General features: G+C 40.1%; 1 protein-coding gene across 3 annotated transcripts in view; it reads left to right on the top strand.

Annotated features, from left to right (window-relative positions):
* The window catches only part of Sestd1 (SEC14 and spectrin domain containing 1), a 96,543-nt gene extending 90,735 nt beyond the window's left edge, over window positions 1-5,808 (top strand). For all 3 annotated transcript variants that reach the window (XM_059260773.1, XM_059260772.1, XM_059260774.1), the window contains 3 exons: window positions 20-211; window positions 3,233-3,354; window positions 4,632-5,808. In XM_059260773.1, the coding sequence (XP_059116756.1) occupies window positions 20-211; window positions 3,233-3,354; window positions 4,632-4,761 (444 nt within the window). In that variant the 3' untranslated portion in view covers window positions 4,762-5,808. The remainder of the gene's footprint in view (window positions 1-19; window positions 212-3,232; window positions 3,355-4,631) is intronic.
* The last annotated feature ends 10,303 nt before the right edge of the window (window positions 5,809-16,111 follow it).

The raw sequence follows: 16,111 nt of genomic DNA, 5'->3' as shown, positions 1-16,111 counted from the left end.
CGATGGGTTTCCTCCCTAGAGTACTTACGACTATGGCAGACAGTTGCTGCAGGCCACAGTCGTTCTGTGCCAATCTTTGCGCTGTACTTCCCGGTCCTCAGGGGACACACTTCCTCGACTGAACAGAGTGTGGAAGCAGTTCACAGTAGCATCTGAAGAGAGGGTGCATAGGTTGGAAATGGCTATTGCCTTTCACTCAAATGCTGAAAAGGTAGGCAGAATCTTAGAATTATTTTTGAGATTTTATTTTATTTTATTTTGTGTGTGTGTGTGTGTGTGTGTGTGTGTGTGTGTGTGTGTGTTTGCCTGAATTTAAGTCTGTGTACCACATGCAATGCAGTGCCTGCAGAGGCCAGAAGAGGGTGTCAGATCCCCTGGGTCTGCAGCTGCAGACGGTTTTGCATCATCATGTGGTTGCTAGAAATTGAGCCCAAGTCCTTTGGAAAAGTAGCCAGTGTTCTTAACCATTGAGACCTCTCCAGCCCCATTGTATTCTCTTTTAAAGTCTAAATAACAACAACAACAACAAAATGTTTCCTTGATGGTATTCATTGGAAATGTTTAAAATGTTAGTTGGAATAATGTAATTATATCATTAATCTATGTGTTACTGTTCATGTTCATTTTGTTGCTAAGGTTCATTGAATATGTATTATCTCAAAAATGTCTACACTAAGTCTCCTGAGTTGACTCCGGGCTAGAGTGCTTGGCCAGGGGATCCAGAGCTACAGGGGTCCTGGCTTCCTCTTTCCTTGCCCCTCCCAGGCCAGTCAAGGTCCAGGTCTCTCTCTGTACTCCGCTGCCACCTTGTCAGGCTCTTTCATTGGGCCTAGAAAGGAAACTATTTTGGAACTATGTCTGTAGTAATTGTCAGAAAGTTTTTAAAAGTTACTTGGTGATTTCATAGTTCAGGGTAAAGGCTGGCCAAGTAAACTAATGAAACTAAAAACAAAACCTTTGTTCCATGATTATTTTTAAAGATTCATTCTAGAATTTATTTCTCCATAGTTTTATGTCATTAGGTAGAGAAGCCAATAATAAAAATAGTCGTGTTATTTGGGCAAATTTTTGTCAGAACCCATTTCTCTTCACAGTGGTGATGCTGAGTACATTCCCATTCAAGAAGGAAGTTTTATTAGGTAGTTAATTCTGTGTTGATCTCTTACAGTGGGAGTTTATATGCAGATTTAAAATAATTCAGTAATATGTGGAAAGCCTAAGTTATAGCCTCATCTCAGGATGAACAAATGTGACAGGGAGCCTCAAGAATTTGGAGCAAACAGATGTGACAGGGTACCTCAGGAACTGAGGGGTTTCATATTTGAAGCACACTGTTGAAAGTGATGTAGCTGATTCTCTCACCTGCTCGCTGAACTGTGCAGATTGGTGTTTTTGTTAAAATAGGCCCAGTGACATTGAGTATGTTGGTCCATACCTATGTGTTGGTCCATACCTATAGTCACAGTACTCCAGAAACTGAAGCAGGAAGATCCTGAGTTCAAGGGTAGGCTGAGCAAGAGAAGCCCTAGTCAGACAATAGACAGACAAAGGCCTAATGAGGATGGAAAAAGTATAGAAGATTGCTGTGGGATGTCGCTTTGTATGCTGTGAATGTGTCGCTCTGATTGGTTGATAAATAAAAAGCTGATTGGCCAGTAACCAGGCAGGAAGTATAGGCAGGACAAACAGACAAGGAAAATTCTGGGGGGGAAAAAAAAAAGGCTGAGTCAGGACATGCCAGCCCGCCATCTAGGGAGCAACATGTCATGGCACACAGGTAAAGCCATGGAACATGTGACAACATATAGATTAACAAAAATGGGCTGAGTTTAAGTGTAAGAGTTAGTCAATGGCCGGGCGGTGGTGGCGCACGCCTTTAATCCCAGCACTCAGGAGGCAGAGCCAGGCGGATCTCTGTGAGTTCAAGGCCAGCCTGGGCTACCAAGTGAGTTATAGGAAAGGCGCAAAGCTACACAGAGAAACCCTGTCCCGAAAAACCAAAAAAAAAAAAAAAAAAAGAGTTAGTCAATGGTAGGCCTGAGCTAATGGTCAAGCAATTTTAATTAATATAAGTTTTTATGATTATTTTATAAGTGGCTGTGGGGTCCATGGGGCTGGACAGGACCAGAAAAAACTTCAGCTACAGAAGATGGCTTGACTTGTTTATCTGCTGATGATTCCAGTGAGCATTTTCCATTATTATAAACTATGCTACTCATCCAGAAAAAGTGTAGACCTTAAATGTTGTACTTAATGGACTTGTACAGGGTGAGTGTGCCAGTGCAGGGCCTGAAGCCCCACCCCATCTTGGGGCGCAGTACCCTGCCTCTATCAAAAGAGAATCATTCAGCTTCCTAACCCACAGATGACATTTTAGGAGACTATTTTTAAATGTGAGAGTATTTTTAAATTGAGAATTCTTTAAAAGGTATATAAAAATACATATAGTTACAAGATTTTAAAATAGAAAGTTGGTGTTTTTGTTTTGGGTTTTTTGTTTGTTTGTTTGTTTGTTTTTCATCCCTGGCCTTCATCTTGCTTATAATGGTCCATTTTATTGAGCAAACTTAATAAAATTGTTTGTCGTCGTGTACTATTTCTCCTCTTAAGGTAAGCCTGAGCTCGACTATGACGTAAGCAAATTGTACAACATAATAACTGAAAAATATCCTAATTTGAATCCAAATCTTGAGTTTTTAAATAAAAAAAGAGAATGAAATGTCTTTGAAATAGTAGAGCTTTCTATATTAGAGTTATAACCAGCGAAATCAGCAGATCTGCATGTCAGTTACGTTTGCACACACTATGTTGGTTGTGGTTTTACAGTTTCTTTGAGTTTTGAAGTCTATAAACTCCTTAAGAGCAGAATCTGACATTCACACTCTGCTTTGCTAAGTAAACATCTCATTAAATGTTTAGTAAATGGTTGTCTAATAAGCTAGACACTATTTCTTAAGCGTGAGTTCTATTCATTTTCCAAATAGCATTCCATTATTTCTTTCCTAGAAATCACCAGAGATTTTTTTTGTACTCCTGATTATATATTGTTACCAGAGATATGCTTCATTTGTGATGAGAATTTCTTCACCAGCCATAGCTCAGTCTCATGTAGTTGATGCTCACCGCAGGACACTAAGCATGGAACCAGAACACCTTCTTCAACTTACAGAGGTCAAGTGGGATTGATTCCCTTTACGGTTTTGATTGGTACTACCCCTTTTGTTTGCTACAGATTTTGCAAGACTGTCCAGAAGAGCCTGAAGCAATTAATGATGAGGAGCAGTTTGAGGAAATTGAAGCCGTTGGGAAATCACTTTTGGATAGACTCACTGTCCCGGTGGTTTACCCCGATGGGTATGGTACATGTTCTTATCATTTAAAAGTTAAATCATTGAGAGAAGAAAATCTGTTCTTCAGAAGGCCAAGCACTTTCATTTTGGTCCACATTTTCAACTCCTACAATAAATCAGTTTAACTTGAAAGTGTCCAAATCCGGCTGTTGGCAGCAGTGATAGTTGGTGTTTGCTGATGTTCTTGACAACTTGTAGATGGACAATTGCAGATTAGTTTGAGTCGTGGACTTCTAGCTTGAGCTTTGACAATGGGGAGTTGTGAGATTTTCAGCCTCATTCAGAATGGGGAGGGTCAGGAAGGGACTGAGACTTATGAGCTCCTAAGATACACCAATCAAGCAGCTTCAACTCTTTACCTTCATTGCTTAGACCAGATAGATCCAGGCCAGCGTGATTATTTGTGACTTAGAACTGAAGGAACGGAGACTCCAATTTAGTAAGAGGACCAGCATTTTATAGTTTCCAGGTGTTGGAGATAGTCTCAGTTCTATCCGGCTCCAGACCTGTCTTCTTCTCTTGGGCCCTAAGGCATCTGAGATTTGTCATATGGAAGGTCATCAGACCCTGATCTGTACCTTCTTTTCTGTTTCTAATGTGGGATGACCTGATGTCAAAATCAACAAGCCAGGAAAAAAATCAAGAGTTTTTGGATCGCTGGAGATCTAGACCTTGTCACTGAGTCACTGAGAGGTAGTACAAAGGAAGTTAATTCAAACAATAGAGAAACCAAGCCATCAAATAGAAGCAAAGTATCCTTGCTTTGTGCTTACATGATGGAGGAGAATACCAAGGCTGGAGCCTAGTGTCTCCACTCCTTTTGTTACTTCCTAGCAGTAACTGCAGCTCTCTGTGTCTTGGTTCCCACACTTGATAACAGGGTGGAGTAACAGGGGGCATCTTGGAGCCAATATATAGAAAGAACTTAGATATGTGACACAAAGGACACACTGCAGTGTCACAAACTTCTAGTGAGTGTTTGGAATTCATATTGAAAAAAAAATTAACAGTTTTGTCCCTTGGAAGAACATTACTCATAGTCTATACTGAGAAAAATCTCTAGGGATATCTGGATTTGAACTTTCAAAAGTAGCTTAATGTCATATGATTTATCTGCAGCAAAAGAGAGCAATCCCAGCAGACTGGGTTCCAGGTGCAAGTGAACAAGTTTCTGCTCATAGGCTGTATCACATTTTATGATAACATTTGCTTTTATGCACTTGTTATACAGTTAAATGAATTTGTATTAACCTGTGTATTTTCCATGTGTTCTGATTTTAGAACTGAGCAATATTTTGGGAGTCCAAGTGACATGGCTTCTACTGCAGAACACATCAGAGACAGAATGAAACTGGTCAGTCTCAAAAGGCAGCAGCTGAGACATCCCGAAATGGTGACCTCGGAAAGCTAATGTCCCCAGCTCCCACAGATCTGCAGGTCATATGCCCACACATCTTTGCTGTTGGCATACTGCTGTGTTAGCCACAGCTCACTAAGATGAATTTCCCAGCAGGATAAGCCTCCTTTCTTCCCACAACACGTCTCTAAATGCTAACACCTCTCAGCTACCAAGGCATAATCACGTAACATGCTTTGATGCTATAGACTCCAGGTATCTTAGAAGAAGGAACTGTAAACACTGCGCTGAGTCCATGCTTTCACGCTTGACCTGACTTGTCAGTTTGTAGATGAACAACTGATAATAAGCTTCTGAATGGTGCTAATCGGAGTTTAGGAATTCTCTATAAAAACATGATTGCCCTTCCTCCCCAGGTGATGTAGAATATTTAGACCATAGTTAGACTGTTAGTGGATAGTGGTGTCCTCAAAATTTTACTTTGTAATTCTTCAAATTTGATTATTTTTTATTGTCTATATGAAGAAAACCCTTCAGATCTTTGATATATCATATTAATTGAAAGACATTTTCCTATTGTATTCATAATGTATTAAAAGTTGTCTGTGCTTAATAAAAGTCTTCTCTAATTTGGTAGTTACATCCTAATTCTAAACACGAGTGCCTTACTAAAAGGGCATTCTTAGGGTTGTGAGGATGGGCTAATCATTTGGTTTTAATGGTGGCTGCATGTATTTTAGGCAGGAATTTCATATGTATGCATGTGTATATAATAAAAAATAAGCATGTTTATTGTGAAAAAATTAGACCTTTAAGAACATAATAATAGAAGACTATTTTTAATTTTTCTCTTAAAAAATGCTGTCCAAATTGTTAACTACCCTAAAGATGCCTGTCTTTGGGGAAGGAGGGCTGAGGACGAAGGTATGCTTAACTATTTCTATGTAATCTTTTATATCACAGTAATTACTCTGGAACTAAAGCAGAAATTGTTAATAATATTTAATATCTCATGATACTAGAGTCAAAAATCATCCTGAAGAAGTCTAGTCACAAAAACTGTACAGATCTTTAGAAATAAAATTTGTCATAAAATGGTAATGCTTTTATGTTTGTATTAAGTTATAAAATGTATATAATTTAACATTGTTAATTTTTATTTTAGAAGATTTTTTTAAGGTGAAAAACAACTGGATTTATGATTAGTACAGAATTATGCAAAGGATTGTATGCTGGTTTATTTTTGCGGTCTGTAAAGATGCTCACATACCCTCCTATGCTAAAGCCAGTTTTCTCCAGCCTCTTCTTCTCTGCCAGCCTTGAAGTCCATGTTCCTTGCCCTTCCCTCCTCATCACTCATTCTGTAGAACCTTTCAGTATCTGTTACACCTCACTCTACAGGAAGCTGTTCTTCTGAAAATCAACCTTAGTCTTCCAGTTAACCAAATTGAATGTTTGTGCTCTCTGTTACTTCGCCCCCCTTTCTCTCCATTTCTAGCATCTCCCCCAAATCCATTCCTCAAAGATGATATCTTCTGCTGTATCTGAGCGTAGTTCTGAACTCATTTAAAACAGATCTGTTGTACATGCGCACTCTTGCTGCTGTCCTCAGCTCTGGGTCATTAGGCACCACATCCCCATCCTGCATTACATGTCTGATCTAAAACGCACAGCTTTCAGCTGCCTCCCTGCCATTCCCACCTAAATGAAGGATGTATCGTACTTGCCTTTTCTTCCTGGAGTAGTTTTGATTAACGGTGCCACAATCTCCAGGGAAAAATTCAACTGCTCCCCCTGTCTCACACTGCCACTGCCACTGCCTCTGAGACCATCCAGAAATTCTTTCTATACTTGATAACCCTCCTTCAGGGCTTGCCTCCTGTGAGGAAGGAGCTCCTGTGACTCTCCAGTCTTTATGACGGTGCTAACCCTTTCCTGTTTTCATAAGGTCCTTCATGGGGCTGACTGTTGCCCCACATGTCTTGTGCCTAGACTCTTCCTGAGTGTCACATGCTCAGTCCCCCTGTGTCCCCTTGTAAGCATTAGACATAATCCCCTGTGCTCTGGGGTGTATTTAAACAGTGGCATGTTCTAGAGTTAGGACTGACTTGTAAATCTGCTTCTGTGGAATGTGTATGATGTTAGATCCTTAGACATGTAACTTTTAGATGTTTGTTTCTTATATTCAGTACCTTTTTCTTTTCCTGAGTTTCAGAGTCATCAGTGTTTTATTATGACTTTGTAATTATACCATCAGCTCATGGATGCATAATTCCAAATGAGTTAATTTTCATACATCTTAAGCTCTCTTTCCTGCAAAAAAGTAAAGTAAGACAAAATATGGGAATGCCGTGTGTGATTTGAATAATCACATACAACTAGATATACAGGATGAGCACGGTTACTCTTCATTGGCACTTGTGCTGCCCCTTTCTGTGTATGTGTCTTTGTAGACACACAAGAGTTAGGAATTAAGAACCCAGCAATGCCCCAGACCGACTTTCCTGATAGGGTCGCAGTTCTCTTAGAGGACACATGAAGGATGTGGCTTCAGTTTGTCTGAAATCTCAGGCCTTTGTTATGTTGATACTAACATTACATAACAAGTGTAATTAAAAAGAAGTACGTCTTTCTTACTGGTTCAGGGCCATGGCCCGTGCATTACTTTAGTCTCTCCTAGGGATTGACTGACGCTAGCTGGGCGACCTTTGTTAGGTTGTGTCTGTTTGCCTTGTCTTCTTTCTTTCTTGTTTATTTGTTTGTTTGTTTGTTTTTTGCTTGTGTCTTTGTTCCCATGCAAACTCAGTAGACAATGGCAGTTGGATGTCTTCTCTTCGTGCATGTCTGACTCAGCAGAGCTGTGAGGCCAAGATGACAGCTTCCTGTAGATCAGTTTGCCCTCCTTCCCAGTTCTCGTTGGTTTGACCCTGTTTTACAAGGGTGATTCATTAGTGATATTGGGGAAACTGCTCAGCCTGCTCACGGGGATTCAGTACTGCAGAGTTGAGTGGATCTCTTACTTTACTGGGATTTAAATCGGCTTGTGAACGTTACCTGCTCTCAATATGCTTGTCACGTCATTACTTTCAGCTGATGTGTGGTGTGCTGTTAGTATTGTTACTGTCGTCTTCTCATTGAGAACATGTCAAGTTACTTTTTTGGTAGTGCTAAGCAAATCTTATTCTCTCATCTAAACCCCTTTGCATGCAGTGGTATGATTGTTAGGTTGGGTGACTGTGTCCACTGCACAGTATACATTGGTAGAGATCATTCAGCGTTCTTTTATATGCTATATAATTTTTCAGAAGAGATTTGGTACTCTTGTGTATGTCTCACATCCTACTGAGTCATAAGAAAAACATGATGGCTGCTAAAACCTAAAGTTACTGTAGCTGGTGGAATTCTGTAGACCTTGAGTCTGTATAGAAGGGACAGGCAGAAATAAGCATCAGTAAATAGACTATCATCCACTTAAGCATCCAAAGAAAAAGCTCTTTAGGATTTAAAAAGATGTGTGAAGATAGCCAAAACAGTTAACTGAATTAGCAAACTTATCAGTGTTAACTTTCAGTTCTAGAAGAGTCTCAATTGAGAGCAGAAAGTATTTTCTGATATGTAGCCAACAAGTATCTTGGTGAAACAAAATGAATAGCAGTTGACATTCCTTGACTTCTCAGAATCAATATATGTCAGTGAATATCCCTGAGACTCTAAAATATGAAGTGCACAAGTCATCAGTTCCAATAATGAAATATAATAATCTACAGAAGTATTGAAAACTGAAGGGGCATGTACACTGGAAGGCATCATTGCTATAATCCTGCAGAGTAGAAAATAGTGTTCCTTAATCTTGCCCTGTCTTAAGTGACATTCATGGAGTGGTGGAGAGGACACACTGTTTATTCCTTCTGCTGCATGCTTCCCTCACCTCTGCCCACTTCACCCCTGCCCTCTTCATCCCTATCCCCATCTCACCAGTGGATAAGGAAATGTGCATTTAGATTACATGCCTGAAGTATCAAGGGTGGGGCTGGTGCCCTCATCAATAGAATGAAGCCTTAAAGCTGACAGACTCTGCTGTGGGAAAATAAAACATTAAGATGGAGGACACGACACAAGTATCATCTATGTTGCGTCTGACAGGGCATGAGACAACTCCATTAACTCCACTAATTAACACAAGCCAAAGAAAGTCACGGTTGGAGTGTATTAAGAAGGAAACATGCTATAAAACCAAGAGTGTAAATCTGAGGCTATTTGTAGAATCTCCCAAAACTGAGGTAGACATGGCTTGAGACCACCATTAGTGCTGGTCTTGGGTAGAGAAGAGGCAATTTGACAGACTTAGTCAGTGATGGTAATGGGGAATGACCAGTCCTGTAATAGAGGCTTAGAAATGAGGGTGTGCCATGACGGCGCCAGTCTGTGGATGTGATGCACAGTGTGACTTAATGCCCCTGCAGTAGTTTAAAGCAAACCTGAGGAGACTTGAGAATAAACGCTAGTCTGTGCCTTCAGGACGCAGCAGAACCTGTGCTCGGACATGATGATCAAGAGCACAGGGAAGCCAGCGCTGAAACTAAATATTATGAAAGCTGGTGAGTAAATATTTCAAAGAATCAAGATTATTTTTGGGAGAGCTCTTTATGAGGCAAGATACAGTATATAATTCCTATATGTCATGAGACAGGAATTCTAAACATATGCTAAAAATAGTTACTGTCAGGCATCTAGAGCAGAGCTGTGAAGGGGTTCGAGTAGGACCTGTGGAGCACCATTTCTGATGGGGCCATGTGCTCTGAGGCTAGTTCCCAGCAATCTCGGGGCCGAGTCTTTAGAGGGACCAGAGTCCGGCCTCTGGAGGATGAAGATGCCTGTCCTCTGAAGCCTCCTCACGCCTATGTGCTTTATTTTCCTGACTGATGTCGTTGATAAGGTGGAGCACAAACCATTCTTATGGTTGTTTTTTCTCTGAAGAGTGTCTTCCTCTTAGCCCAGGTGGTAGTCTTCAGCCAGGCAAGTTGCTCTGAGTATTACATGAGGGTAGATATAGTTCTCCAAAAATGTGAGAGGATCCAAATATTACTCGGGCGGTTTTGAACCAGAGTAGATTTGGGAGCTGATTGCTCACCTCATACTCTGAAGAGAAGCTTAATTTTCTAAATTGGCACATAGAAGTATTTGTTGATAATATTTTTGTAAGGGCATTTTTTGGGGGAGGGGGTAAATGTCAAACCTTCTGTTTCCCAAAGTTTTACTCTAAAACTGTTAAGTCTATAATTTCAAACAATGTCATAGTATCCTCACCACCTGGGCCTTAGTTACACTTGCTTTGTCATGTGCCCATCCGTCTGTCCAGCCATCCAGATTATTTTTTGAGGCATCTAAAATTGCAAACCTCTATATGCTTCCAGCTAAATACTTCAGCATACCTCTCACTAGCAAGGGTTCCAGACTTGCTTATAGCTTTCTTTTGGTATAAAATTTACATGCACAGAACATTCACATGCACTGTATTTTCATAAATACATGGAGTACTATATAGAGGAAAACCTGCCATGCTAGAAAGCTCTCAAATGGCCCTTTTCATCCATCACTGACCCCCACATGACAAGCACTGCTCTTTTTCCTACTATAAGTTAGACTGTTCTGTTTTAGAACTTATCTTTATTAGCTTCAGACAACAGTTACTCTCTTTGACAAGGCTTCTTCACTACCATTATGTTTGGGAGATTTTTCCATGGAGTTGGTATATTACTAATTCATTTCTATTTTATTGCTGAGTATTGTGTCCCCATTTATATTACCACTTGTTTTTCTTATTGGCTAACTGGGCTGTTTGCAGGAGCAGCAATTATGAACAAAGCTGTAGTGATCATTCTTAAGTACATCTGTGTGAATATCGTCATTTGTCTGCTCATGGGTAAATACTTAAAATTGCTGGCTCATAGGGGTGTTTTTAAAAAGAAGTTACCATTCTTTTTCCCAATATGATTGTTCTGTACTCTGATTTTTATATTTGGAGTGTGTAAAAAGGTGTAAACTATTTTTCTGATTCCCATATTTAAATAGTAAGAGAAGTTGGGGTAGAAATGATAGCACTCACGTTTGAATGTGGTAGTTGGCATTTGAGGGAAGTTAAGAAGCCTGTCTGCCACAAAACAGCTCCCCAAGAGGTTCCTAAGATGTGAAATCTTAGAATTAGCTCCACTCTGTGAAAGGTTACACTCTAAGCATGCTAGTTTGGTAGCTAGAAGAAAGGGCACTAGCTCAGTCATGTGACATTTCCCACCCACTTTCAGTAAGGGAAGTAGGAGCACCTTGTGAGGGAAGTGGGTGGATCAGAAGAAAGCAGGAAGATATACAAGAGTCAGTTCCTGGTGCCACAGCTTGAAAAAGACAACTGTATGCGGAAGTGCCCAGTGGTTGTCAGGAAAGCAGAAAAGAGGACAGCAAGAACTCTACCTCACAGTTTTACACAGCGGGTCGGTATGGTTTTGTAGACTTTTAACCTTTGAAGGGCATAGTTTCCATCTTTTCAGCCCAGCTTTCTTTGTTTCATACTTGGGTGACTTTTTTCTACTGTGTACTATTCTTCTGTTCTGTTCCATTACACAGAGTTATGTAAAGTTATGATCATACATATGTTTCCAGTACCCATGTTCAAATATACCAGTGTGTGATTTATCTAACCTTTCCTATAGGATTTTTAAGGGCTGGGAAATTTGGCTTCTATTGTATATCCTTATAATGTGCCCAAATTGTAAATATGCAATAAAAACCGTAAAAATACAATGGCAGCAGATTTTGATATGTATTTCTTTGCTATATTGTTATTGGACAAGTTTGATTTCTGTAAATAAAGGTTGTTCATAAAATCTAGGGAGAATTTAGTCATTACTGGTCTCTATAATGTAATCTGATGAGTTTTACATCTTTAACCCTATTTTAATTATTTCTTTAAATTTTTGACCAATATTTTCTAAAAATCTTTTATTTAAACAAAAGAAAAGGTAGATTGTTTGTTCTGGAATAATTTGAAATGCTAGAAAATAAGGATTTCTCTCTACTTTAACAACCCAGCCACCTTTCCTGGGTGGCTTAGAGATGAAGCTCTCTTGCCCCCTACTGCATTACCAGGGTAGGTGTGTCATCAGAGGTAGATAGTGCTTATATTTCTTCCCTTTCCACAGGATTGGTGTGTATGTGTGTGTGTGTGTGTGTGTGTGTGTGTGTGTGTCTGGGGATTGAGCCCAGGGCTTGGTGTGTTCTAGGCAACTACTATGACACTGATCTCCAGCCACAGAAATCAACTTTTTTATCCACCAAAATCCTGTTTTTCTGTAAATAATTGCAGCTCCAGAATTGCTGCCATGAATTATTGATTTCAAAAATTTGGAAATTTGCCAATGAAGTACCTTTGAATTATAGTTCAAGATGTAAGCAAAATACAGCATACAGAGAATTTATATTAATAGTTATTTTCATCTTAAGTTAATTACAGTGTCCAAATGTCTAGATTTTTCTATTGAAGACTTGATATATCCATAAAGTTGTTTAAAACCCCTGAATGTTAAGAGCTCTTGCCTATGGTCTATGTCCACAATAAAGAGAGAAAATGTGTGTAGCTCAATATCAACCTTTGATATTTCTGTCTGCCTTATCTTCAGAGTATTCTTAGGCCTACCAGCTCTACCCGTTATCCATACACACAAACAGTTGCACACATGGATGTATTAGTTATTTTTTCTGTTGCAGTAATAAGACACCATGACCAATGCAACTTAATGGAAGAAAGAGTTTATTTTACAGTTTCAGGAGATTAGAGTTCACAATGGCAGAGGCCCGGGAGACCAAGCATCAGCTGAGGGCTGACATCTTTAACTGTAAGGGGAGACAGGCAGCACACTGGAAATGGTACCAGTACAGAAAGTAAAAACTTTCCACACCCCATCGATTCAAGGAACATTCAGTTAACATTCTGTGCATTTATTTCCTTTGTGTTTTGCATAACACATGTACATAACAGATATGTATATAACACATATATACCACCACCCAGCTTCATCCCTGCCTTTTCACTATGATTATCTTCACACCTCACATTTCCCTTTGTGAACATTTTTTTTCCCCTGTGCAAGCCAATGCTAACATTTGATAATGCGTAGGGACCACTATTTATGATAATGATTTACTTGGTTTTATTCCCATTCCTTTTTAGCAGTGTTCTAAGCTATGCCACAGTGAACAATGGACATTACTTACCATTTTGACAGCATGTAACTGGACATTTCTTGTTCTGACCAACTGGTCCCAAAGAACTGACTCAGAGGCTGAATATGAATTGTAAATGCTCGGCCGATAGCACAGGCTTGTTACTAGCTAACTCTTATACTTAACCCATATTTCTATTAATCTATGTATTGCCACATGGCTTGTGGCTTTACCTGTCCTCTAGCATGTCTTGCTTCCTGGGCAGCTCACTGGCATCCCCTCTGACTCTGCCCTCTTTCCCATCATTCTCAGTTTGGCTTTCCCACCTAACTTTATCCTGTTCAGCTACTGGCCTGTCAGCTCTTTATTAACCAATGAGAGTGATACATATTCATAGTGTAGAAAAGGATTGTTCCACAGCAACAGCATCTAATTTTAAGGGTTCTGAAGGTAGAAACACTGACTCAGAATTGTCTATATTCTTAGGCATGTGGCATGCCAGATTGCTCTCAAGCAGGTTGGGCAAGTTCATGCTCCCTTCAACAGCTAGAGCACCCAGCATGGCTTTTTTTTTTTTTTTTTTTTTTATTCAGCACAGAGGATTGTTTCTTTTAAGCCTTTGCAAATCTTAGAGAGGAACAGTTGAGTTCACATTTTTAACTGAAAATAGTGTAATGATTAGCAGTAGCCACTACGTTGCCCATTGGTGATTTAACTACCCTTTTTCTATACTTCTCCTTTGGAGCCCTAGCATTTTTATTTGTTTGAAAGATCTTTTTTATAAAAGTAATAATTTATATTTGTAGCATGCATTTTCCCCAATTTGTTTAGTCTGTGAAGGGACACTAGCCCACTTGAACATATGGCTCTGGCCAGCCTTGCCCTTCTTCCCCATTTCCTCCGCCTTGCTAAAAAAAAAAAGTTAGATTACATTTCTAAAGCTAGCCACCAAGGTCTCTTTCCTTATTTGGCCACTTCTTCCACCTGAGACTGACTACCGAAGTCCAGCAATCAGAAGCCCCTTTTGGCTCAGCAAATTAAAATTAACCCAATTAAAATTAAAATTAGCCCAATTAAATTAACCACCTCACCTTAACAGATTTCTCCCTTTACCTTCATAAACCACCATTTGCCTGTGTACCACGCCTATCTCCTCTCTATCCAGAGGCAGTTCTTTGTCCCTCTGGGATAAATACTCCCTCCCCTCCCCACGCGTTCCCTTCCCCTTCTCCCTCATCCCCTATCTCCTTTACCACTGCATCCTAGCCCATCCTAACACAGGCCTTCCCTTCTGAAAATCACACCTGCAAGGTCATTTGCTGCTGTTTTCTGCCCGAGCCAGAAAGCAGCCATTTTAACTTTTCTTTTCAGCTTAGTGAAGAATCTCTCTGTGAAAACAGGTGTTTGGGTGTGGTTTGTGCCTAATCTGGGGTCTGGGAGGAAGCCCCACTGTTCCGGGGTCTCCTTCAGTATGTCTTTGTGAAGTTTCGTGACAGCATTCACATGTCTTGGGACCTCTGCTCACTAACTGCCTTGGATTTTTTGTGTGGCTTTGATGCTTGGAAAATCCTTGAGCCTGAGTTTTTTTGTTCCTCTTGTACAGTTTCTACTTCTCCATCTCTTACTGCCCCAAGCATTTCTGGTAGATTGTATGAGGTGGTGATAGATGAGAGATTGTTTCCCAAACACCGTATGCTCCAAACATCACATAGTGAATAGTTTATCCCTCCCATTAATTGCTGGCAGTCCCTTGAAATGCTGTCGATTTTGTAAGTCCCGGGGTTTACATCTACACTGGCTATTCCATCTGTTGATCACTTTGTTACCCCTGTTCCCTTACCACATGGCTTTCCAGTATGCTTTAAAAGCCAACAATGAAAAGGTAAGGTTTTGTTTGTTTGTTTGTTTGCTTGCTTGCTTGGTTTTGTTTCTGTTTTTAGTTTTTGGTAGCATTGCACAGAAGTAGTACTTTATTTCTGAAAAAAAAAAAACAACTGTTCCTGTTTTGGTTGTATAAACAAAGAAGGAAATGTAGGTGAATACAGATGCTGGCCAATCTGTGGGAATGGAGAATTATGTGCTTAGATCCAGCTAAGAGAAAGGAGGGGAGGGAAAAGCAGTGGGTGGTGAGTGGATTACCCACAGTTCACAGCACACACAGAGATCTGGAGACGGCTACAGGATGCACAGGCAAAGGAACCTGCTAAAGCTGGAAGGGGAAAGGAAATGCACAGATAACTGAATCATCTGAGAAGGTGATAATGACAGCTAATCCCACAATATATTTTCAGGTGTGTAGCACATTTGCTTGTAGAAGGCAAAGCATATGAAAATCAAAACCCACAGAATCAACAATGCACAGAAAGAAAATTAACACTCACATCAGTGACAGAAGAAATAGAGAGCCAGGCCCTGCACAGGCACACCATAGCCACTCGTCCGTTGTGGTTGGATCAGAAGAAAGAATTCTCAAGGTCGCCTAGATGTTTCTGGAAGTGACAGTATTTTTTTTTTTTAAATTTTTCAGTTTAATAAATTTCTTATAGTTCTACACTTATTCAAAATAAGAGTTGCTTCAGACAATAAGACACAAAATGAAACACTTTGGGTTTCCATGATATGGGGCCTTTGGGGAAGACTCCTGCTTCGGTGTCAGGTTGATAGGTTCAACCTTAGGTGCCTTATAGTTGCACACAACTATTTATTGTATCTGGGTCAATGTCCTCAGTGAAAGGAGAGCCATAAGAGAAATTTTTTTCTGGTAACTCAAGGAGGTAACTAACTGTAAGGTGTTTAGTGGGTAGCTGGTTCATGGCCCTACATTAATATTTCCTGTGAGAAATATTTTCTGGACATAAAATCGCTGAGAGTAGAGACCCGTTGTCTTCCTTTTTAAGGTTTGCTGGCATCTTAGGTCAGTGATTTATGTCACAAATACTCAGGAAGTGTGTGAGGTTTTGTTTTCTAAGGAAAATGGACTTTTGCATAAACTTTAAAATGCCATTACATTTTTGTTACATTTTGAGGATTGCTGATTCCACCCTGTTTAGGAACACCAAGTCTGATGTTGGGAAAGTTGAGAGCAGAGAAGGCCCACAGGTTTGCTTTGGACAGCCCATTCTGATTGGGAAGTTCTGCCTCTGTCCAGGATCCTCTACTGCGGCTGCTTCACCCTGGGACACATGAGCCA

Source organism: Peromyscus eremicus, chromosome 4, assembly GCF_949786415.1.
Source record: "Peromyscus eremicus chromosome 4, PerEre_H2_v1, whole genome shotgun sequence".
NCBI lineage: Eukaryota > Metazoa > Chordata > Mammalia > Rodentia > Cricetidae > Peromyscus > Peromyscus eremicus.
This window is presented reverse-complemented; position numbering and strand designations above follow the sequence as displayed.